Raw genomic sequence first — 22,732 nt, forward strand, 5'->3', positions numbered from 1 at the left:
GAAGTTACATTGATTTCAAACTGCAGAGTTAGTACCAAAACAGGGGGCCCCAGTTTACAAACTGGGAAGACATAAATGTTTGGTTATTTAAAGTATCTGTTTTTAAATAGACACATTTGCATCCTCTCAGCAAATGCTGCACAAACAGCTGAGCCAACCCTACTGCGGTGGCAGGAAGCACACGCAAACGGTACGGCAGCAGCTGGAACAGGAACCACTGCAGCCAGCTCACAGTAAGCCTTTCTCTCACTGCTACCCAAATCTTAGCAGGTTATAAGAGCTTGGATATTTTCTAAGTTTATGTAGGGGATTAAAATTACACCAGTAAAGTCCTGAAACTGTGAAATGTAGTTTTGAGGCTACAGCTCTACAAAGGAATGGCCACCTATTTAGTTATTAAGTCTTCCCACTGTTTTTATGAACAAGTTTTATGAACAGGTTGTATGAACAAGATGACCTGAATGTATGGAATTTATGGCCTTCTTGTAAAAAATTATCTATGCTATACAGGCCTAGGAATTTAGGAGGAAATTTGAGGAGAGTCAAACACAGTGCACCATGTGGAGCATTCTTCATCATAAGCATCAGAATATTTGCCTTCATACATTCCATGCTCTTGAGATAAGCTGCAAGTGTCCAAACTGTCCTGTAGCAGGTGTTTTCTCTAGAAGAAAATGCTGGATTGTTACCTGTCTGACCATGGTTCGTGCAGGAATTAAGACATCTGCCACTGGAGACAGAAATAGGGGAAGAAGAGGATCTAGCAACAGTCCATTTCAGATAATGCTCCAGAACAACTCACCTCTGTTTTCAAAGCCAAAAACTGTGAGCTTGCCTAACATCAAGTTTACATCTCAGTGTCAACCTCCTCCACTCTCCCCACCCCCCAATTACCCAATTCTGTTGGAGGTCTCCTCTTCAGCACTCCGACCAGTTAATGGCTTTTTCCAACACACACTAAAAACTCACCATGCCCTTACCAACAGCCATAGTTTTTGCACGTGCATTCAACAGATGACCTGCAAGACTATGGAATGAAAACCAACCAGCAGGCAGCCAAGGGTAATGTTATTTGTTAGCGTCCACAAATCTTATCTGTGCCACAAACCCTCTACTGGCAATCAAAGAGGAAACTTAAAAAACACAAGAGGGGGAAAAGCAGCCACTGGGACACACTACCTATGAACTGATTCATATATATGCTGGCAAACTTCAAGAAGAGCCAGAGCACGTGCTATACAGCAATTATTTCACAGTGAGAGAAATACCTATTCTTTTTGTATTTTGTAGGGTGAGAAAAAAATCAAATAGGCAAAATATGAACATATTCATTGGTACAGGCAGATTTCTATAATTATAGTTGTTTACTTGGAAGAAAGTCAGCTTCTCATGAAAAGACACTCTGGAAAAAAATAGAGGGGTTGATAGGATGCGCTGCAAAGGAAAATTGATGAGCTATGATGTGAATGAGCTTGCTACTTACTGCCACAGCAGTCCATAAATGCAGTAACACACCAATACCTCAAGACAGAACTAAAAAGACCTGAAAGAAAAAGACAAAGTCCTTTATATTGAATTTTTTCTGCTTTCCTCTCACCAATATCCCTCCAAGAAAAAAGGAAAGAAAAGACAACTCACACTCAGAAGATCAGCTTTCACACCAGAAATGTAATAGCTGAACTTTGCCAGCATCAAATCATCAAATACCCCTTCAGTGATTAAAATGAAAGTAGGTCAGGCAGGCTTCCTGCTACCCAAAAGGCACATCTGCTAAATATTTAGTAATACTGTAGATTAAAGTAAAACTTTCATGTTTTGTTCTTTCAACTATAAGCCAATCTAGGCAGTTTCTAGTAATGGTGACAGAGCTTTCTTTTAGCATTGCAAGAGATAAAGTATTGGTATGTTTAAGGTCAGTAGTGTTTTACACAGAAAAGAGCTTCTTAAAAATAGTCCCCTCCAAGAGAGGATCTAGATGACTAACTTCCAAGAGTTACCAGGGTCTCTTCAAGAAAAAAAAAAAGTTAACACTAAAATAATCGACAAATTAAAAGCATCAGTTTTGTTTTCATGGAACATCATACTGCCTAAAGACAGGAATCCTTCCCAGCAATTGGGCACTCAACATCAGAACTTTGGAAAACTTTAGACCAAACTCTGTCATCTTTTTCACAGGAAAAACATCAAAAGATCGCTTCCCAAAATAAAATTTGCTTATATTTTAAGAACCTGTTAGTATCTCAGAAAAGACTGGTAAAATTATCCCAAACAAGTGGATCTAATTGATTCATCAATTCTGTTGAACTACAAGTTTACTGCCTCCACATCACTTTCTATTAATGTCAGCATAGGCACAGTTTATCCTGAGGCAAAGACAAGAGGGTAGGTGCTTTCTCCAGATCTGAATGAAAAGGGAAAGAAAAAAAAAAAAGCTTTAATTCCTGAAGCAGGTTCTCTCTGTCTCTTATTAGAGTTCTGAAATATTAGAAAGAAAATAATAGAAAAAAAAAAGTGTCCATGTACAAGGTGTTAAGACACCAAGAAATGGTGAATAAAAAGTTCTGTATTTAAAATGGCAATAAAATGTATTAGTGTTAAGAACAACCATGATTGTTCATTTTGACTGAAATGAACAAATTTGATCCTTTTGCATGTAGGAAATGATATTTTGACAACATTCACACTATTCAAATTAAATCACCTGTACTCAGAAGAGGAATATTCAACCTAAAGATGGATTAATTACTTGACATGCTACAGCTCTTCTGTGAGACTTAAGTTGATTCCACGTTTTATAAAACTTACGAAGTGGGTGCCTGATTGCATGAAGCGAGCACCAAGAACAGCAATGCATGCAGATAGAAGTGTCCCTGCATTTTGGTAAAAAGCTGTAAAAGCACGCTAATAATCTGATGTCTCTATCTTCAGCCTGAAGAGTTACAAATCTCATTTTAGATCAATGATCTTTATCTACATATTAAAAGGGTTGATGACTAAGTGTATTTTTTAAATTTAAAAACGTAGTAGCTTTACAGGAAGCCATTGTACCAACGCAAAGGAACGTGCACTACAGCTTCCTTAGAAAGGATTTTCAATGTTTTACAATCCTATAATATTAATACAGTTTTGAAAGTTACTTTGATGTTTTTATTCATGCTTAAGCTTAATCGATATGCATTTGTTCTTTGCACTACCTGATCCAGTATGTCATTGCCAAGTAAAAGACACTGCTTTTTAAAACTGATCTCAGCAGAGTTCCAATTTGGACACAGTTGGGCTTTCTTTCCAGCACAAGACCCTGTTCACATCTTTTGTAAATCTACTTAATAGGACAAGTGGTCCTTCATTCTGCCCATAAGCTGACAACAGTGTCTTTTCCAGCTTAAATCTGCTCTCAGGAGGAAAACTTGAAAGGGTAGTTATTTGCACTACTTGACAGATATAGAAGCACGCCTCTTCTGAGCTACAGAAAAGTATTCCTTTTGTCCTATATTATTGTTCGATCTTCCATGCAACAAAGCATATGAAACCTAACTAAACACCTGTGATGCCTATTTTTCTCCTCTACCATTTCTTAAACCATGAATATCATTAACATTACAGCTCCTTCATTTCCACATGTATTCAGTGACTCCCTAAGTTAAGTATGATTGGTTGATCTTACTGCCTTCAGAGTATGCAAGAGGAATGGGTGGGCTTGTAAACGTGGTGGTTCTGGAGTACATTAGCAAAGTAGGTCTTTCAGTTCCATTGGCCCTATTCCACTCCCTGTGCGACTCCCGATTAAGAAAAATGTTACTGCTCCCGTTCCTTGTGATCCCTCAGGATGCTAGGCTGAAGAAAAATTCCCTAAGGCTCAACACACCACACTGGAGATTGCAAATGCAATAAGGACTTCTTGGAGCAAAGCTCCAAATTTGCAATGCAAACAACAAAGCTGAAATGAGGACATGCCTCTTAGCCTGGGTTCCTAAGGAAACAAAGATTATTAGAAAGAGGGGCATTCTCCCCCAACATTTGAATCTGTTGATCAGTTTTAACCTTCCTTCACAGAGGGGAAGAAGCCACAAAGATATTCCTATACACTTTGTGAAAAAATGGGCAGCTGGATAAAGGAAAGAGTCAGATGCACACCTCCACTGAAAGCTGGCAGTTAGAGTTTTTCAGTTCTTAAAGGGGCACCCACTAGCTGGCCACGTTGTACATGCATTGCTCCAGACTAGCCACAGCACACACTGCCACAATCATTCAATTTTACATTTACTTTCAATTTGGATTTAAAGACATTTTCTATTTAAAGGCAAATTAAATTTAAGCACATCTATTATTAAAAATAAAAAGTTAATATAATAAAAACTAGTTGAGTTTCACTGTATCAGCAGTTCAAATTTGGGGGTTTTTTTGTGTTTTGTTTTGTTTTTAAACCTACTAGAAAGCATGATTCTACTTTTGGAGCACGCTCTTTTCATAGGTCTTCCAAAGCCTGCTTCTACTGGCACACAGCAGGATCTCAGGCCCCATCCTGTGCATTGGGTACTATATCCAAACTGACAATTCTACAAAACTATGAAATAAAGATTTATAGTCACCTCTTCTACTTCATAGCTAAAGAACAGTAAAAAAACTACTACTTTAACAACTCCAACTTAAGACTACATTTATCCAAACTAAAATTATGAGAGTTTTGCTATCAAATTCAGAATAAATACAATCAAATTCAGACACTACTGTCTTCAAACTTGGATGACACCATCTCTGTACAGAGATGTCTATCCTGACACTATTCTGATGCAAGAAAGAATATGGAAAAATTAAGTATAGCCAGACAGCTCATGCCCCAGCAGAAAAGACCTGTCAAGTTGAGTCATTGTTAGAGGAGAAAGTCAGTGGAGCATGTGCTGTTACGTGCACAGGATCTTAAAGTGCTGGATGAGAAACACTCTGTTACAGATGGATGATACCAGCAGGGCTAGAACCTAACCTGATACCTGTATTTTGGGTCACATTCAGTCATGCATAAAGCTTGGTTTGAACCAAACAAGTGGGGGGAGGAGAATTATGATTAATATTTGCAATTAAAAAAAAACCAACCCACAAACACCAAACCAACTATCTTACTTTTTGCTATAATCCACATTCTGAATGTTAGCTAGGCTTCAAAGTAGATTTGGAAAGCACCACCCATTGGCAATAATTATAACAGCAATTCATTTCTCATGCAAATGTTGCATAAAACAGTTTCACAGCTCAAGCAACTCCCACAACAGCTAGCTTTGAGTGATACCCTTAAGTTTTCAAAATGCATCACGCTCCATGTTAGTCACGCAATTATCAGCAGGGATTTGCAGGAGGAATATAATTTCCCTCAGCAACTACTAATATGAAACATTATACTTCCAAGACTGGCAGAGACACACAAGAAAACCAGCAAACGTGCATTTTTTATCATAAAAATGAATCAACTTTTCTTTTCCTCCTACCCAACATACATGCTTTATTAGTCCTTATCACTGATAGCAGCCTTCAGTCTAGTCCAAATATTCCCATTCCCCAAGGATGTTATTGGAAAGAATTGTTTTCTTCCTTTTTCCTTCATAGAGCAACCTTTTTCCTTATAGCTCTTTGACCGAGCAGCTAAGAGAACCAAATGAAATATCCAACAGTTGTGAAAATAATGAGATAGGCTTTCAGAGTGAAACTTGGTTGACTTTGGAGAGCACATACTGTTCACTTTCATGGTTGTATAGCAGCTACCGTGACAGCGCTGCCATTTTGAAGTCTTTAATTAGAAATGGGAGGACGCTTTTCAAAGAGTAGTACTTCTGCAAGAGAACCTTCATCACCTTCTAATGACATATGCTGCCCTGTGGGTTAATAAGCTTTACAGAAGTACTACAAAAATTGTGTATCAATTGTTTTCAATTTTGTTTTGTTTTCTGCTGTTTCTAATTCAAACCTGAAAGGGGCTTACATACCTGAAAGCTCACCTACACTTTCCAACAACATAAGTTGGTCTAATAAAAGGCATTACTTCTACCCATGGAGCTCACCTTACCTGAAAGCAAAAGACCTGAATCTTGAGTAATACTTAACTATTTTGCTATTTATTCCTTTATCCTTTTATCACCTTTTCAACTGATAGCTGTACACACAAGCAGTAAGATGGCCAGCTGCAAAACTGCAATCACAAACTCCAAAGTTAATCTGGAATCTGCTACTTGATTTATGTAGCAGTTGTCCTTATACCCATCCAGTGTTTTATTTGCACATAAAATACTTCAGCTAGGTATACTCCTTACAGTCCTTTCATTCACATAATTCTTTTACACAAAGAATCACTGCAGAAGTGTAGAGTGATTTTCAAAATACTATTTGCAAGTGCCCACAAATTTAACTTTTCATTTAAAAACACTGCTCATGTATCTACCAACTCCTTTTCTAGAAATCTGTGGTTTGCAGGGGGAAAAAGCTGTACTCCTACTAAGCTTGTATCTTCATTGCTGCTTCCTGCCCCTTTCCTACCTTACTACCAGCCTTCATGTTGTCTTCCAGAAGCGCCTTTATCTGATATGGTTTAGTCTTACCCATTTCTCATCAGTAAAAGTATCAGACATAGAGAAAGGGAACAGCTATGGGAAATGGGTTTGCAAACTCAGGAAAACAGCACTGCATTGGTTTACACTTTGATATTATCTTCAGAGCTGTAAAAGCAGGGACATTTGCTTTTTTTTTTTCCTGCAGTAGTTTAAAATACTGAAGAACTTGTCAGGTCAGCTCCAAAGTGCAGGCCAGTATGTGAAAAGCATTCTAACACCCAGTACTATGCAAAACTGTTATACATGTATCGGAGTATTTTCAACCCCTTGAAGCCACAGCAACATCACAGGAAAAAATTATGCTGGTTATATGTCATATTTTAATCTATATGCCATAACTTAATCTTCAAAGCTTATTAGATTGCAAAATAAATCACAGACTTTGAGACTACTTATTACAATAATCAAAAGTAAATTCTGTTGTATTATGTATGAAAACAAAACAATATAAGGATGTTCCAGGCAAGAAATTAGGGGCTAGGACTTCTCATTCACTATGGTTTTACCTCCACTGGAGATAAAAGGGTATGATCTCAGCTGATTTAATGTGGTTCAAGTTAGTCCTGCCTCCTGACAGGGGTGCAGTTTTCAGGCTAAGACAACCAAAAAGGAAATAAGGAAAAGAAATCTCATAACCAGATGCTATTCCCAGAGGAAGACTGGTTAGGAATATGTATAAATAGAAAAAAAAAATGTGTTTCTGCTATAAAAAGCTGTCTTGTATTTCTTAACTATGCTGTACTTAAACAACTTTTCAGCCATGTTTGAAGTCAGTTCTGTAAACACGATTGTATCTCCAACATGAGTGGTGTCTGCAAGACAAGAGGTGCGAAAGCAAGTCCTTGAGCACTTGACGTGCCCAGCCCAGCAAATGCTTAGCTATATATATGTAAGTAACCCTTTGAAATTACTGAAGAACAAACTTAACTATCTGCAGGATCAGATCACATGTGCAGTGGAGTACAGTAATGCGGCTTTAATAGGGAAGAGAGTATTTGATGATTAACTATTTAAACCATAAGTTTAATACATTTTAAATGCACCTTGTTATAATTATTTGCTGAGACATTAACAGGGAAAAAAGAGTTGTCATTCCTTATATTCCATCTCTAGTGCCAATTTTGCCGGTTTCTAAATTATATTCTTACTAGCCCTCTGTTGACTATGACAGACTGCTCTTCGTAATGGCGTTGATCTCTAAGTCCAGGGTTATGCTGAAAACTGACAGACCAATCAATGGTCATTATGCCAGCACAGCAGATACCTGGCAGTAACAGAACAACCAAGAATCCAAAGACAACACACAAGGATTACTGCTCATAATACTTGTTTCTGTAAATGCCAAAAGCTACTTAAAAAATCTTTTATCTCACCAATCTTCTCTTTGAAAGAAAAGGAAATGTGTAGTCAAGTGATAAAATAACATGTTACCATGTTTGATGATAGTGATGAAAACAAACTTACAGTCTGGTTTTAGATATCTGGTTGCAGATGAGAAATTTTATTAACTGTAAAAATGAAACAGTGTAAGTTGCAGCACATTCCCCCCACCCAGAACTCCTTTGTGCAAGAGATTACGTAGACGTAAAATTAGAACCCTGAACTAGAAACACAGGAACGTGCTGTTCTTTTTTCAGTCTTTTTAACCATGCTTTTGAGACATCCATTTAGCATCACAAATACTATTCCTACAATTATGTATCAACATTTGAAATGCATATTGTATTATATGCTTTTCCCTGGCCGGAAAATACTTGGAACAGTCACAAAAGTAGTATAAGTCTATGAAAAGAAACAAGGGCTGAGAAGACAAGTCTACGTAAGAATAAATTTCCAGGAAAAGGCAGGCAGCATAGATTTTAGAAACTGATTAGTGCCACTAATACATTTTATGCATGGAAATCAATAAACATTTTGTAGAGTTTCAATAAAAATTGTAAGTATAGAGAAACATCACCTTGCCAATAACACCTAGCAGAACTCCTAACTCCAAACACACATATGTGTTATCCTGATGAAAAAGTCATAAGCAGTAATTATTAGGGAAAGGGTTTGAGGAGTCATACGATCAGAAAGCTCAAAATACACCTGATGCGTCTCTAAGGAGAGATAAAAATTAAAGTTGGGTGTTTTTGACAGTTCTAGGCATGTCCTTTATACTTTGCTAGCACCATAAAAAAATACTACTTATGTATTAATATAGTTACTTACAGAGCTAGAACAAACAAGACTTTTTCTGATGGATTTAGCTTTTTTTTAGATCCAAGATCATCAAAGCATCAGTTTAGCCCAAGCATTGCAAATCAGGTTGAAGAGACCTCCTGAACCCTCTCTGCAAGCAGACTCTGTCAGACAAACAGGCAGTATTCAGAACGAAGCAACAGATCTGTTGATACCCAAATACAAGATTTAAGGTCTGGCTAAACAGATAAAACACACTTACATTGCTCCCTCAACAATTTACCATTTTTAAAGTCTTTTTTTTTTTTTTAAATCAGATATGCAGTCCACTTCTCTTTCTCTTTTTTACAAAAGAAATGCATGTCTTGAGCTGTGGGAAACCTGCAGGTCCTACAGCTGCTACTGTGAGTGTAAGTTGCAGCCTTACACTTACAGTGTAAGTGAAGGCCTAAGAGGGATTATTTGTGTAATCGTGTCCATGGCAGCAGTTGTAAAGTGAGGCACATGCACAGGCAGTCGAAAGGCCGAGGCTTCAGACCTTTTCCTTAAATCTCACGAACGGAGCCCCCTTGTTAAAAACCCCACGTAGTTAGTTTAGAGAAGCGGCCAGCCCCGCCGGCTGCAGAGCGGCAGGTGGGCGAGAGGCCGAGGATGCAGAGCAGAGCCGGACAGGTGTGCTTTCTCAGCTCCCGCCGTGTTCAAGAGAGGTCCCCGCAGCCAGCGGGCTGTGACACTGGCCCGCTCTCCAGGCTCTGCAGCACAGGGAAATCACCTTTTTCCCCCAGTATTTCGAGTTCCCTGCCCAAACCATTCGTCCCGAAATTATTTATTAACTCGTTCTGCAGCGGAGACGTTTCTCTGAAACCCCCCCGTGCCTCCTGCAGCTGCAGCGGCCCCGTCGGAGGGTGACAGGGCAGCGAGAGCCCTGCGCCCCCTCGGCCCCGCCGCCCCTCAGCCCTGCTCGCTGCCCTCCTACCTGCTCGCCTCCCCCGGCCACCGGGGCTCCCGCAGCGCCGCGTCCCTCCGCACCTGCCCTTTTTTGGGCTGCAAGCGTGCGTTTTCCGTCAAGGCAACATCACTTCCCGTAAGGCCCGAGGTAGGGGCGGGAACGGCCCCTCCCGGCCGCGGGGCAGCCGCGGGCAGGGCAGGGCAGGGCGGGGCGGGCAGCACCGCCCCGGCGGGGCTCGGCTGGCCCCCGCCCCGTCCACCGAAACCGGGGCCGGCTTCGGGAAAGCTGAGCGGGCTGGTGAGCACGGCCTGAGAGCAGCACCGTACTGCAAGGATGCCATTGCCCCGGCACTGCCTCCTGCTACTCACTTTGCTCAAATTCAGCAGGACATTTTTAATTAAACAAGCTGGCTCTTCAGTCGTACTCCTTCTCACTTTTCTGAAAGATCACACGCCGTTTAATAAAAATTCAATAGGGGCAAAACAGGTTTTGAAGAGAAAAAATATGGTGCCAGGTAATGTCCACCACTGTGGATTTAGTGAGTTGTTTCTGCCGCCCGATGGCTACCTTCCCTCACAAGAGGAAAATACTTTCTCTTTGCTCTCGACAGCTGCTCCATACACCCGCTTTAAATTCAGCAGTCTCCAGAATTTAGCAAGCACAGTCTTAAGCTCCGTTGCATCAATAACCCTTTCTGTCCGCATCAGTTCAGACATCCTCTTTCTTGAGACTTTTTAAAATCAGCTGCCATCTTTATGGACAAACTTCCAGCAATTATGCTTACAAAGAAAGTACCTACTAGACTTCAGTTACGCCTTTTTAAAATAGCCTTTTCAATATATAATGGTCTTGTAAACAAAGGAAGCTGCTGGAATTGCCCCAGCAGTTCTTCTGTGTTTGCACTCATCACAGACTTGTGGCACTTCCTCATGTCCAGACTAGATTTGTCATGCATTCAACTGGACATCCCAGTCCACCTTCTACTGCTATCCTCTCATCTTAGCTTCTGTGAAGTCCATCCACTGCCTCCAGCTGTCACATCGTTCCTGGCTTTAAATAAAAGCACATTCAGGGAAAGGATTTCTTCCCTCATGCTGTCCAAACAAGATTCTGTGTTAAAACCAAAATCTGAAAGAATTTCCTCCCAAGATCTGCAGGCTTTGGTTTCTTTTTAGATTTATTAAAGTCTTGAAATATCTACTGATCTAGTTTCCTTGAGTCTCAGATTCTGTTCTCTTTGTCAGACTGATCCACACCTATTGCAAGATTAATGCTGTCCCACTGAGCTACATGCTGAAGCACTTCTCCAAGTACAACCTTTCAGGCAACCTTATCTATTAAATAGCCACTCTAGCGTCATTCTTTCAGGAATGAAAGACGCATATATGCATGTGTGGTCCATGTGTGTATGTATATATATATATACAGGTATGAATAGAAGCCAAGGACACCAAAGTTGGGTGCAGTTCCCTTCTCAGCCATCAGTACAACTGCATTCCCAACAGAACTGAAGTATTAAGAACTGAAACCGTGACAAGTAGATAAAAATGGTATTTATCGCTTGGCAGATCAGATCAGAGGCAACGCAGAAAAACCCATGAAGTGTAACCGTACAACAGTGACTTTCTTTTTCCAGTTCCCTGGGGGTTATTTAAACTTAGACGTGAAGACATACCTTTAAACATTCAGAATTTTATACAGATTTCAACATTCACGTCCCTACAGGCTGGTACCAAACACACACGTATGCAGCTACATCTCCTGATGGCGGATTGCTTCAGGGCATGGCCGGGCTGCAGCGGAGGCCGCTCGGGACCGCCACGGCTGGCGCACGGCGCAGAAGGGACATCCCCCGGCAGGCGACGAACGCTCCGACTTGGGCGCCATTTCCTCTGGCGGAAGGCGCGTAAGTCCGGGCTGCGAGGCGGTGCCGGGGAACGGCGCCGGGGCAGCGGCACGGCTCACACGACTCCCTCAGGGCCTCTTCTCCGGCGCGGCCTCCGCCGGCGGCTCCGCCGTGCCCTCGGGGGGCTGTCGGGGCCCGGGCGGCTGGAAGACGGGCCGGTAGATGTAGAGCCCGCTGGCCACGCCAAGCGCCACGGCCAGCGCCACCTGCGGCAGCGGCAGCCGCCCCCACATGCCGGCAGGCGGCGCTGCCGCACCTGCGCCCACAGACACGCGCGTGAGGCGCCGCGGCCCCTCCGCGCTCCTCGGCGGCACCTTCGCCCCCAGGCGGGGAAAGCGGAGAGGGGACGGGGGCAGAACGCTCGGCGCTCCCCGCCCCGGGGCGGCTTCGGCCCGCGGCCCCGAGCAGCGCCGTGCCAGACCCGGCGCCCCTCACCTGAAGGACGGGAGACCACAGAGCGGAGGCCTCCCGCTCGCTAGAGTGACCGGAAGGAAGTGCCGGCGGTGTCCCCGCGGCCGTGTGGTCGCGCATGCGCCGCCTCCGGAGGCCCGCCCCCGCGGATGGAGGCGGCCGGTGGGCTGCTGGCGCGGGCCCGGGCGCGGGCCCGGAGGCCGGAGGCGGTGCGGCTCCGCAAGCGGCGGTCGGTGCTGTACAGCGCTCCCGGCGGAGCCGCCGGGCAGCGAGGCGCCGGTAAGCGGGGCGGAGCGGGGCGGGGCGGGGGCCGGCGCCCCCCGGGGGGACCCTTGACGGACAGCCTTCCCTTCCGCAGGCGCTGCCGGCGGGCCGGCGCCGCTGCTGGCGCTCACGGTGGCGCTGCGGACGCTCAACTGCTTCCTCGTCCAGACCAGCTTCGTCCCGGATGAGTACTGGCAGTCGCTGGAAGTGGCGCATCGCATGGTCTTCAAATATCCTTGGCGGTGCCAACCTTCCGCCGGTCCTCGCGGCCCCCCGCTATCGCCACCGCTTTCTGCGGGCCGGAGGGGACGTGGCCCCGCTTCCCGAGTTTCGTACCGTCCCTGCGTGACTGGGGAGTCACGGCCGCAGTGTCGCGAGTGGGAGGCGCGCTCGGGTAGAGATTTCCACGGCAGTAAGGCGCTAGCTTCACCAGTAACAGATCCCACCGCTTCTGGCCGCAAGGGTACAGGTCTCGACCCCAACAAGTCTGAGAATAACGCAGCTGGAATGAAACTTTCTGGTTCAGTTGTTCGTGATCTATCCTTAATGTTAATAATTATGGCTACCTAACTTGGGAATGGGCAAATGGCTTAAGGGGCTATTCATACCCACTGATCTTTGCAAGCATCTACAAAGCTTTACAGCTGCTGGCTAAGGACGATGTCCAGCTGCTGGTGAGTATAATCAAAAACTGCATCTGCTACTAAAATTCAATTTAAAACCATTCTGTTTAAATTCAGTGTACTTTTATCAGTGTCCAGGTAAAATACAAAGCCTCGACTCTGGCAATTAGAGATGTGTGAGCACAGAGACCTCACTGAAGTGTCTCGCATGGGTGCAGAACTCATTCATACATCTCCAGTCACAGTACTGATGCCTGTGACTGCAGAGGATTACTCTTCGCCTCCATCAATCTCCTTCAGTTTCACACTGATATTGTTTGCTGCTACATCATAATTGCTCAGTAGTTCAGTTTTCAAAAATGTTTAATAATATATATTTGTACTAAACTCAGTAACAACAGCCCCTTTTGATTTCTATTGGAGATGAATGGCAAAGAATTCTACTTTCAATTTCTGAGCACCTTCAGTTGAACTTTAGGCTTTCTTTGTTCTGGCAGAAATACTAGTGTTACCAAAAGGATCTTACTATTTTTTTTTTTAAATCGTAAAAAGCTGTAGAGAATATTCACTAATTCACTATTGCCATGTCTGAACTCCCATTCACTAATTCAGTAGGCCTCTCTTCGAACTTGGAATTTAACACGTTTGTTGCAAGTAAAATTTTCTCTCTGCTTACATAGATATGGGTCCCTAGGCTCGCACAGGCAGTGCTGGCAGCTTTTGCTGATGTGAAGCTTTACTCATTAGTGCGACACCTTGAAAATGCAGAAACAGCAAAGTGCGTGGTGAGTCTCAGCCTTTAAAAAAATTTTATGCATGTTAATAAACACTGTTTGTTGCAGTGTAAACAACAGCAAAATGGTAGTAAGTCACACCTTGGAGAATTATCACCTTCATTTGAAACTACAGAAATTGTTTTAATGTTTCTCCCTGTGCATCCTGTTGTTCATAATTATTTTCAGTACTTCTGCCAGCTGTGTTCCTGGTTTACATGGTATTCCTGTACCAGAACTCTAACAAACACCATGGAAACTCTTCTTACCATTTTTGCTCTTTCCTACTATCCGATAAAAGGTTCCAAGATGGGGAACAGGTGAGAAACTTTCTATTAACAGTACTGATAATTTTTGGCTTGGGATAACACAAATCTACTGATACTGTTTAAAATGCTAACTTTTACCTTAAACTATAAGGCAACCAAAACCACTCATTCATTTAGCAAGAGCTCTAGATCATGGAAGGAACAGCAATTGTATTTCCTCTAAAAATTTTTTTGAAGCCATGATATAGCTGGTATGTAAAATTACTATTCTCCAGTTCCCTTACACAAAGTATCACTTTATGGGAAACTTTAAATTAAACTTAAAGGACTGGAATTTGTGGTAACTTGGGAAAAGATAACAAAAGGTTGTTTGGGTTCAGATATAGGTGAATTTGTGGTCATGACTTCCTTTACAAGCTGTCTGTTTTAAAGCAAGTATGTGCTTCTAGTTAGTAACGAAGCAAAGCACATGCTTGCTTTAAAATAGATAGTTTCTTCCATTGCAAAGAAAGTAGTTATATAGTTGCCTTCCAAGCAAAACAGAGCATCTGCACTGAGAGAAAAAAAGTTATCTGCAGTATGAAAAACTTTTGGTCAGAGACATGACAAAATTAAATACATGACAGTATTTAAATTGTTGAAATGTCACTGTCTGCAAAAGAATTGACCAAACCTTTTGTTAAACTTTTGTTTTTCTTATGTTGCCTCATTCTAGTTGCAAATATTTAGCTTTGATAGCACTCGCAATTGTTATTCGTCCCACCGCTGTTATACCATGGATACCTTTAGTCTTCAGTCATTTTTTGCAAGAACAGAGGAAAGCAGACCTTATCCTACACAACTGCATTCCAGTTGGGTAAGTTCTTTCTGAATTTAAACTATGACTGTGCACAGCTGTATCTTAAGATTGATTTTACCACTGCAAAGGCAGACAACCCAAAAAAGCTGATTTCATGTAAAAAACAAGGAAAAAAATAGAATCCTTTTGCAAAAGTTTAAAGAAGGGGCATGCTTCCTTTAAATTAATATATATTCTGAAAAAAAGCACTAGGAGAGATTTCATGAGGATGAGACATGAACAGCATTCCAGCTTAATCTGGGATTGTGCCAGGGATACCAGGTGATGGCACCTGGCCACTGTAAAGTGGCCACGAGTATGGATAATCTCAAAAAAGATTAGGAATCAGGGAGTTTTGACAGCTATTTGGAGAAGAGTAGAATCTGATACAAAAGCAATTCAGGCAATATCAGTGCAACCAGCTTTCCATTTTTGCAGATTGGTCACAGTAGGAACCTCTTTAATAATTGACCGTGTGTTTTTTGGTGAGGTAAGTTGTTTTAAACTTGACTTATAAAAAAAAGGTTGGGGTTTAGCATTTTAACATGGACGGATGTTTCAGACTTCTCTAACTTCAGTTATTTCTGTGACTGTGTCTGGCCTATGATCTCTAAATATATCCTAAGCCATAATCCCTTAAACACTGACGTCTCAGTTATTTTAAACAACAGATTGTTACTTAAAATTAGTATGCTCAGCTCTCAATAAATCAATAGTTATTGACAAACTACAAAACTTACACATTTCTGTGTTTAATTGCTAAATATAGGAAGTCTGTGACAAGTCTTAGGAGAAAAAAACATAAGTATAAATGAAAATGCTGTATCATTTAAGGCCAGTGATGACTCTGTAATTCAATTTAGCTGCTGGTTTTCACTTTGGATTTGTATTTAACTCCTCCCTCCCCCTCCCTCCCCCCCCAATGTCCCAGTGGGTACTGGTTCAGCTGAACTTCTTGAAATTCAACGTGCTGCAGAATTTGGGAACATTTTACGGATCTCATCCTTGGCATTGGTACTTCACTCAGGGACTACCAGTCATCTTGGGTACCCATCTGCCTTTCTTTATTCATGGCTGTGTGCTAGCACCAAAAAGGTATCGCATCTTTCTAATGGCAGTGATTTGGACAGTGTTGGTTTACAGGTAATTTCTCCTAAGTGTAACTACTGTCTTTCACTGGTTGCATTCTTTTCAAAGCTAATGTCCTCTCTAGAACAAAAAAGCACAGTATTCAGGTTAAGTGACAGAAAACGAAACTATTCAGCCACTCCAAGAAATGCAGTCAATTATACAATAGTTTCTAGAATTTTATGTAGTACTACTTCTTGTATCATTACCAAACATGTATTTTTAGAATTGATTAGACCCTTAAAGAATAAAATAATTCAGTATGAAATTCAATGGAAAATGAAAAGAACCCAACACTCAATCACCCAATAGGTGTTTAAGCAACAATAGAACTAGTTAGAAAACTGTGTTTACTAGATAACTGTGTTTACTAGTTAACAAAAATACCATTTCATTTGGTTCTTTAATACATCCCCAGTAAACTGATGTGTTCTTAGGCCTCTAAAACTTACTCCATTCACAAGTCTACACACAGCTCTCAACATTTATCATAGGACTGTATGTCTCACTTTAAGCTGAGAAGTAGAAGAAAACGTAAGCTGTTTCTAAAGCATCGGAATTAACTGTAGAGTAAATGAGAGACACTTTCAGACAAGAAAAGATAAAGCAAATTAATAAATATTAAGTAATAAATGGTATTAGACTATAGTAGTAACAGACTACAGCAAAACAGTAGCGAGGCCACAAATGCCATCTCTTCTTTCAGTCCAACTCAAAACTGGATGTAGCTCTATCGGTTTTAGGCCTTTATCATCTCCCTTAGTCTTGTAAGAACCTGTTTGGTTCTCATGACACAAGTCTTGCAGTAATCCCTAAAAAAGCCCCCAAAGTTGGCATGGGAAATTGTGTAGAGTTGTATTAGCAGAGGTGAATGTTATTTTATTAGATACAAATGTGTACTTGAATCTTAGCTTCTCATCCACACTTTTTATTGTGTTTTTTTAAAAAAGGTCACCTTTTTTTTTTTTAAAAGTGACAGTTTGGATTTTTACTCTAAACTGCTTCAATGCCAAAAGCTTTTTAGTACATGCAAGTGCTTTTCTTCCAGTCCTCCATGCTCTAAAACACATTTTGTCAACAGAACTGATGCATTTAACTTTCTTGCTATAGTATTATATCTGTTCTCTTACAGCACGCTCAGCCATAAAGAATTCAGGTTCATCTATCCAGTACTGCCATTTTGCATGGTTTTTTGTGGTAAGCATTGGTTTCAAGTGTCTTGCAACCTCCCCTGCATATAATTTTTACCTGAAGAGAGGCTGTTAATAGTCAATGTAGGTATTTGACAAAGGATTCTTAGAACTAGACTAACCTTTTCTTACAGCTAGGAAAAAAGAAAAAAAAAAGGTGAGGAACAGTAAGTGACTGAAACACAGATGGAGAACCCTTAGCATGGATAAAAGTACTTCCTGCAAAAAATATGAAAATTGCCTCAGTGAATCCTAATTTTTTAGCAATGCCACCCTTACAGTGAATTTTGTTCCTTGGCTCCTTTGTATTTTTACACCCAGTTGTCTCAAACAGGCCTAACAAATGCCTTTGAGTATGCAACAAAAAAATTAAAGTATACAAAAACTAAAATTACCCTTTTCTAGATTCAGGTGATTTAGTAGATGACGCTAGTTTTCTGTCTGCTCTTGACCAATCCCCAGCTGGAGGCTACTTCCCACAGAAGTTTTAGAGCAGTTAATGTGATAGTTTTTTCCTTCAGGCATAGTAAGGTGAATTTGTTAAAACAGGAATAAGTTCCCTAAACTAATATGGTTAACTTTAATTAAAGAGAATCTGTCCACAGTTTCAACTGGAAAGCATATTGCTTTTGCTAACGAAGACTTTTCTGATACTTTAACAGAAACTTTTAAAGTGGTCATTTTTTTTTCCCTTTTTTATTTTGTGGGGTTTTTTTTCTTTTAAACACAGGAAAGAGCCTAATAAGAAAGTATTTTATATTTTACAAAACTAAGTATTAACTACAGTAGTGCATCTATAGGAAAAGTAAAATCATGATGTAAAGTCTAGGATGCTGAAAAGTTACAAAGGAAAGATTAAAACTTCTAGAATGTGAAGCTGTATAGCTTTAGCTTAAATACAAGTTCAAAACAGATGAATCAATGAAAATTGTGATCTTCTTTAAGCTGTTTTGCTTGTCTAAACAAAAGTAAATCCTATTTCAATAATTTTTCTCTCCACCCAGATCAAATATGTAATATGTCTGGGCTTAGTTCAGTAGCAGATTTAAGATGAACCAGTTGTACCTCACACGCAGAAAAATTCCAATCAGACCATTATTTTTGTTAATATCTCTCTTAACTTTCATGTCTATGAGGGAAGGAGGTCATCTACGTAATTTATCAAGAGCTAATTATAATCTGTTTGGATACTTTAGTAAAGAAAAAAATGTCAAATTATTTCTAATAACTAATGGTTACAAAGAGGTCTTTAAATTGCTCAAAACATTATAAATAAAAGCAGAAAAAATGCACATGAATTTCAAAGTCACTTCCAAGCACACTTAAAGATAAGCTAAGAGTGTTTCACAAAAGCAGTAAGAAAAGCGCCTACAATAGAATGTTTCCACTCATGTTTAAACCACAGACTAATTAGTAGACTTTGTTTTCATCTGAGATAAAGATCTGCAATTTGTCAGAACAGACCAACTGAAGACAAATTTAACTTACTTGTTACTGACTTCTGAAACAGACCTATTCTAACTTGTTTCTTGTGATTCAGTAAGGTGGTCACAGAGCTAGGTTGCATAAAATATTTTTATCTCCTAATACTGACAAGCACATGACTTAATAAGGGTTTCCAGAATGGTTGCAACATGAAGCTGTGTCCTGTGCCAGGTTTGTCTAAGTTGTGGTTGTGAGAAACAGGTTTATACAGCTATCTCCCACCAGGAGAAATGTCTCTTCCTATTATTAGCTCCTTCAAGAAAAGTGGGGGGGAAGGGGTAGGGATGGGAGATGGGAAAAGATGGAGGAGTAAGCTTTTCCAAGGATAGTAGCTCAAAAAGTAGTAACAGTAAGGGAATGCTGTAGCTTTCAGCATGTTGGAGAGAAAGAATACCACAGCCATACCAAAGCATATGTAGTTACCATTTATTCTGGCTCTACTTGGGACATGCATGAATCAGAACACATCAGTAAGTCACCACATATCATGCATCCAAACTACTGAATGGACTCTTTTTTCCCCACAAGAAACTGAAATTAAGCTCTAAAGAGACAAAGCACTGGCTTTGAAATCGTAGTTCTGTACTTCAAAAGCCAAGTATGGGCTTAACATTTACACTGTTAAATCCAAGAGTTAGTAAGAGTAAAGTCTAACCTTTGAATTTCCATTCAAAGAGTAAAGATTGAAAAAACACTGTATTAAAATACCTCAAAGCAAGGTATTGGTATCAACTGAGTGACCGTTTTCCAGTAAGTTACGGTACTTTCAAAAATACTGTGTGGAACTGTTAGTATTTGCTTATCCCTAAAACCTACTCAAATGTTTCTATAGGATATTCTTTGAAACACCTGAAAGCATGGAAAAAATCTGCAGCAAGTTTCCTGCTTTTATCAAACTTAGTCCCAGCCCTGTATACAGGCTTGATTCACCAGCGAGGTTCTCTTGATGTTATGAGTCATATACAGCAACTCTGTAATAACTCTTACCAGTCACAAGCTTTTGTCTTCATCATGATGCCGTGCCACTCTACTCCATTTTACAGGTATTAAAATAGTTAACAGTGTACTATATTAAAATCCATACACTTAAGCAGAAATTAAGATTTTTTTTTCTTAACCTTAATAAATTGAGATGGATAAACGTATATAGGAAGAGTTTTGATTTTTCATACAGTTAATACAGAGTGAACAGGGGAAATAAGCCAAATGCTTATACCACAGAATAAAATTCAGCATCTAAGCTTTATTCAGTTTTTGTAAAATAGCTTTGTATGAGGATATACAGTAAGTCTTATGATTTCTGAAAGTAAGTCATACTGCTTCATTATGGTAACTTTTGTAGCAAACCTAAAGACTAATTGTTACAGTCAAACTATTAATTTTACCTTTACTTCTGCTGCTAGAGAGTAAAGAAATGTAATTACAACATACAATGACTGAGGTCACTATTCCATAAAGCTTGCAATAGATCCTAGCAAGTAAACAAAATGTTAAAGCAGATAGAAAACAGTGAAGCTAATATGGAAAAGTACCTTTTTAAGAAACTGATGTTACGCAGATGGTATTTTTATTAAGATAAATCTGCTTTGTGCGAACTGCTAACAACATAGTCACAACAGTTTGGAGTTGAATCCACTTGTTCTACTTTTGCTTTCATATGACGTACAAAAGGGAAGAAAATAAGACTGGGGGGAAAAAAACTAATTGTTCAATTTCAGTTTTGACTGAGGTATCTTTAAGTGATGAGTCATTTCAAATCTTAGGTATTGGTCCATTTATCCTGAAGTGTTTGTTTTTTCTCCCTAGTCATGTTCACTGTCCTCTAAAAATGAGATTCCTTCAGTGTCCCCCAGACCTAACCGGAAATGAGAGCTATATTGATGAAGCAGATGTATTTTACTCTAATCCACTTGGCTGGCTGAATAAGGAGTTTTACAATGATACGTTATTACCCAGTGACTTGATCTTCTTCAGTGTGCTAGAACAGGTATGGTAACTGCAAGATGAAACAAACTAGTTTTGAGGTCAAGTTAAAAAATAAATTAGGAGAGAGTTATATTTAAGATTTTTGAAAATTGTTGTCCACAACTTTTTAAAACACAGCTTAAATTAAAATTGAATTCCCTAGTCCATATTATAGTATAGATATCGTTCCAGTGATACATACTTAACATTCATGTATGCCCTCTCCTCTGTGCAAATTCTACATTCCATAAAGTAATGTTTTATGGAATTCTCCTCAAGCCACATTAAAACAAATGTGCGGTTGGTTCCTAGAACCATACACTTTTAAGTAAGCAACAATGACAAGCAAAAATGCCTGCAGTCAGAGTACCTTTTCCCCTCAATTCTTTTACGAAGTCCGTTTACTCAAACAACAGTGTCTGGTGAATATCCACTCCGGACAGGATCAAACAGGATAGGTACCTCTTTTTCTAGCAGTCTTTCCTAAAATAAAGGATAAAACTTCCAGGGGACAGTTGAAATGACAGTTTTTCAGAAGACTTTGGAACACTGTTCTGATGCTTCCAACTACACTTTCTGACTGTGGAAACTAATGTATGTTCATTTACAGGAAATATCATCATTTCTAGCTTTAAGGGGCTATGAGAAAACAGCCACTGTCTTTCACACTCATGTACCTCAAGGACGAGTTGGAAGCCACATCTACGTCTACAGGAAAAAAACTGAAATGAATCATACCTGAAGATCAGTTTCTAGACTTAAGACCTAATGAGATCAGTTTTGCATAGCAGTACTATGCTTAGAAGATCTTGTACTGCAGAAAGGAGAGAGTAGTGAGTCTGAAACCGGGTAAGTCAAAGGGGGAAGTCTGATTAGGCAGCCATTGGCTGTCTGGAAAGGCTAAACCTCTTCCTGAAGGCGACTTCAGTAGCAGTATGGCAGGGTGGGGGTGTTGACCTACCTTACAACACTAGAAAACATCAGGAAGACCAAAGTTACCATATGACTACTTAAACAATAAGAAATTAGACAAGACTGGACCATTTTTATAGAACTGTACAGCTATGCTGGGTTTGTTTTATAAATAAAGACTTTTACCCACAATGTCTCTTTATTTTTCTTCTACAATATGCAGATATGCAAGACATTTCAAGTGCTTAAATCAGCAAGCTGATTAGAATGCAGCACAGCAAATTCTTCACAATTCAACAGGCTCTTGAACCCCCCCCCAAAGACAAGAAGCAAGTGTAAGATTACAAAACAGTAACAAATACATTACCATAATGTAGACCTATTTTTTGAAGGATGAGATGAAGTTAGTATATCGAACATTGGAGTTAATTATTGGTACATTATGCATGACTCAAGCTTGAACTACACTAATGGAATGCAATTAAGCATATTTTTCATACACAAGTCATTGCATGCCTAGTTTCTGCAACAATACTGCTGGCACCCAAACTATCATCACTTCCAAAGAACAGTTAAAGCAACAGTACAGAATATGCAAGTTAGAAAGCTTGACTTTGCCTTTTAACAAAAATGTGTAAAAATCAAATTATTTAGAGAAAAAACTTGCATCTTGCTGCTTTGTTGAAAAACAGTTAGTTTCTGGAGAGGATGTGAATTATTAATTCTAATCTCATTTTTACCATAAATTACTCAATATTTTGGATCAAATGGTAATTGCCCCAATTCTATTTCAAGATTTGCCATGTGTCTTCCATTAGTGCGACCATGTTTATGCCATTTACCTTCTCTTTTATTACGGTGGTGGTACTTCTGAGCTTGTTTTTCATGTCTGGCATTTTCAGTTTGTGTAAAAGAAGGCCTTTTAGGTCGACTGCAAGGAGTAAACAAAAGCTTATTACTACTCTTATGAAAGCATCTCTCTAAAAACATTTTGAAACACATTGTCAAGAACAGCTTTTAACATGCTGAGGTTGACTGAAAAGAAAACAAAATTAGTATTAAGTAGTCCTTTCTCTTGTAAGCAAAATGGGGGTGGGGTTTGTTTCAATCATCAATAAGTTGGTATATTTGAAATAAATCCCTTCTAAAAATAAAAGTGTTCTGCAGCTGGTTGCCCGAAGTTCTTTTTAGAATAAAGCCAGGTAAACAGCTGTTTGACTACCCCCACTGTGCTGCCTGAGT

General features: G+C 40.1%; 4 protein-coding genes across 10 annotated transcripts in view; 1 reads left to right on the forward strand and 3 right to left on the reverse strand.

Moving 5' to 3' along the window:
• Positions 1 to 12,192, reverse strand: part of RAB27A (RAB27A, member RAS oncogene family) — a 38,130-nt gene extending 25,938 nt beyond the window's left edge. Inside the window, exon 1 of one of the 4 annotated variants that reach the window (XM_072870773.1) lies at positions 12,068 to 12,192. The gene's annotated coding sequence lies outside the window, so the exon portion shown is untranslated. Of the gene's footprint in view, positions 1 to 1,483; positions 1,502 to 9,753; positions 9,856 to 12,067 lie in introns of those variants that run through there. The other 3 variants (XM_072870774.1, XM_072870771.1, XM_072870772.1) reach the window with 3 other exon arrangements.
• LOC140655822 (protein PIGBOS1-like) lies at positions 11,701 to 11,865 on the reverse strand. Its single transcript, XM_072870780.1, has one exon. It carries the CDS (start codon positions 11,863 to 11,865, stop codon positions 11,701 to 11,703), a length of 165 nt encoding a protein of 54 aa, XP_072726881.1.
• PIGB (phosphatidylinositol glycan anchor biosynthesis class B) lies at positions 11,864 to 21,811 on the forward strand. Its single transcript, XM_072870760.1, has 12 exons — positions 11,864 to 12,322; positions 12,476 to 12,535; positions 12,862 to 12,981; positions 13,611 to 13,715; positions 13,893 to 14,023; positions 14,688 to 14,828; positions 15,249 to 15,300; positions 15,742 to 15,953; positions 17,071 to 17,135; positions 19,446 to 19,656; positions 20,420 to 20,600; positions 21,189 to 21,811. The coding sequence occupies exons 1-12, from the start codon at positions 11,864 to 11,866 to the stop codon at positions 21,318 to 21,320; spliced, it is 1,869 nt and encodes a 622-aa protein (XP_072726861.1). The 3' UTR covers positions 21,321 to 21,811.
• CCPG1 (cell cycle progression 1) overlaps positions 19,445 to 22,732 on the reverse strand; it is a 28,302-nt gene continuing 25,014 nt past the window's right edge. For 3 of the 4 annotated variants that reach the window (XM_072870756.1, XM_072870759.1, XM_072870757.1), the window contains one exon: positions 21,068 to 22,421. In XM_072870756.1, the coding sequence (XP_072726857.1) occupies positions 22,241 to 22,421 (181 nt within the window). In that variant the 3' untranslated portion in view covers positions 21,068 to 22,240. The other variant, XM_072870758.1, reaches the window with a different exon arrangement.

Source organism: Ciconia boyciana, chromosome 8 (assembly GCF_034638445.1).
Source record: "Ciconia boyciana chromosome 8, ASM3463844v1, whole genome shotgun sequence".
Taxonomy (NCBI): domain Eukaryota; kingdom Metazoa; phylum Chordata; class Aves; order Ciconiiformes; family Ciconiidae; genus Ciconia; species Ciconia boyciana.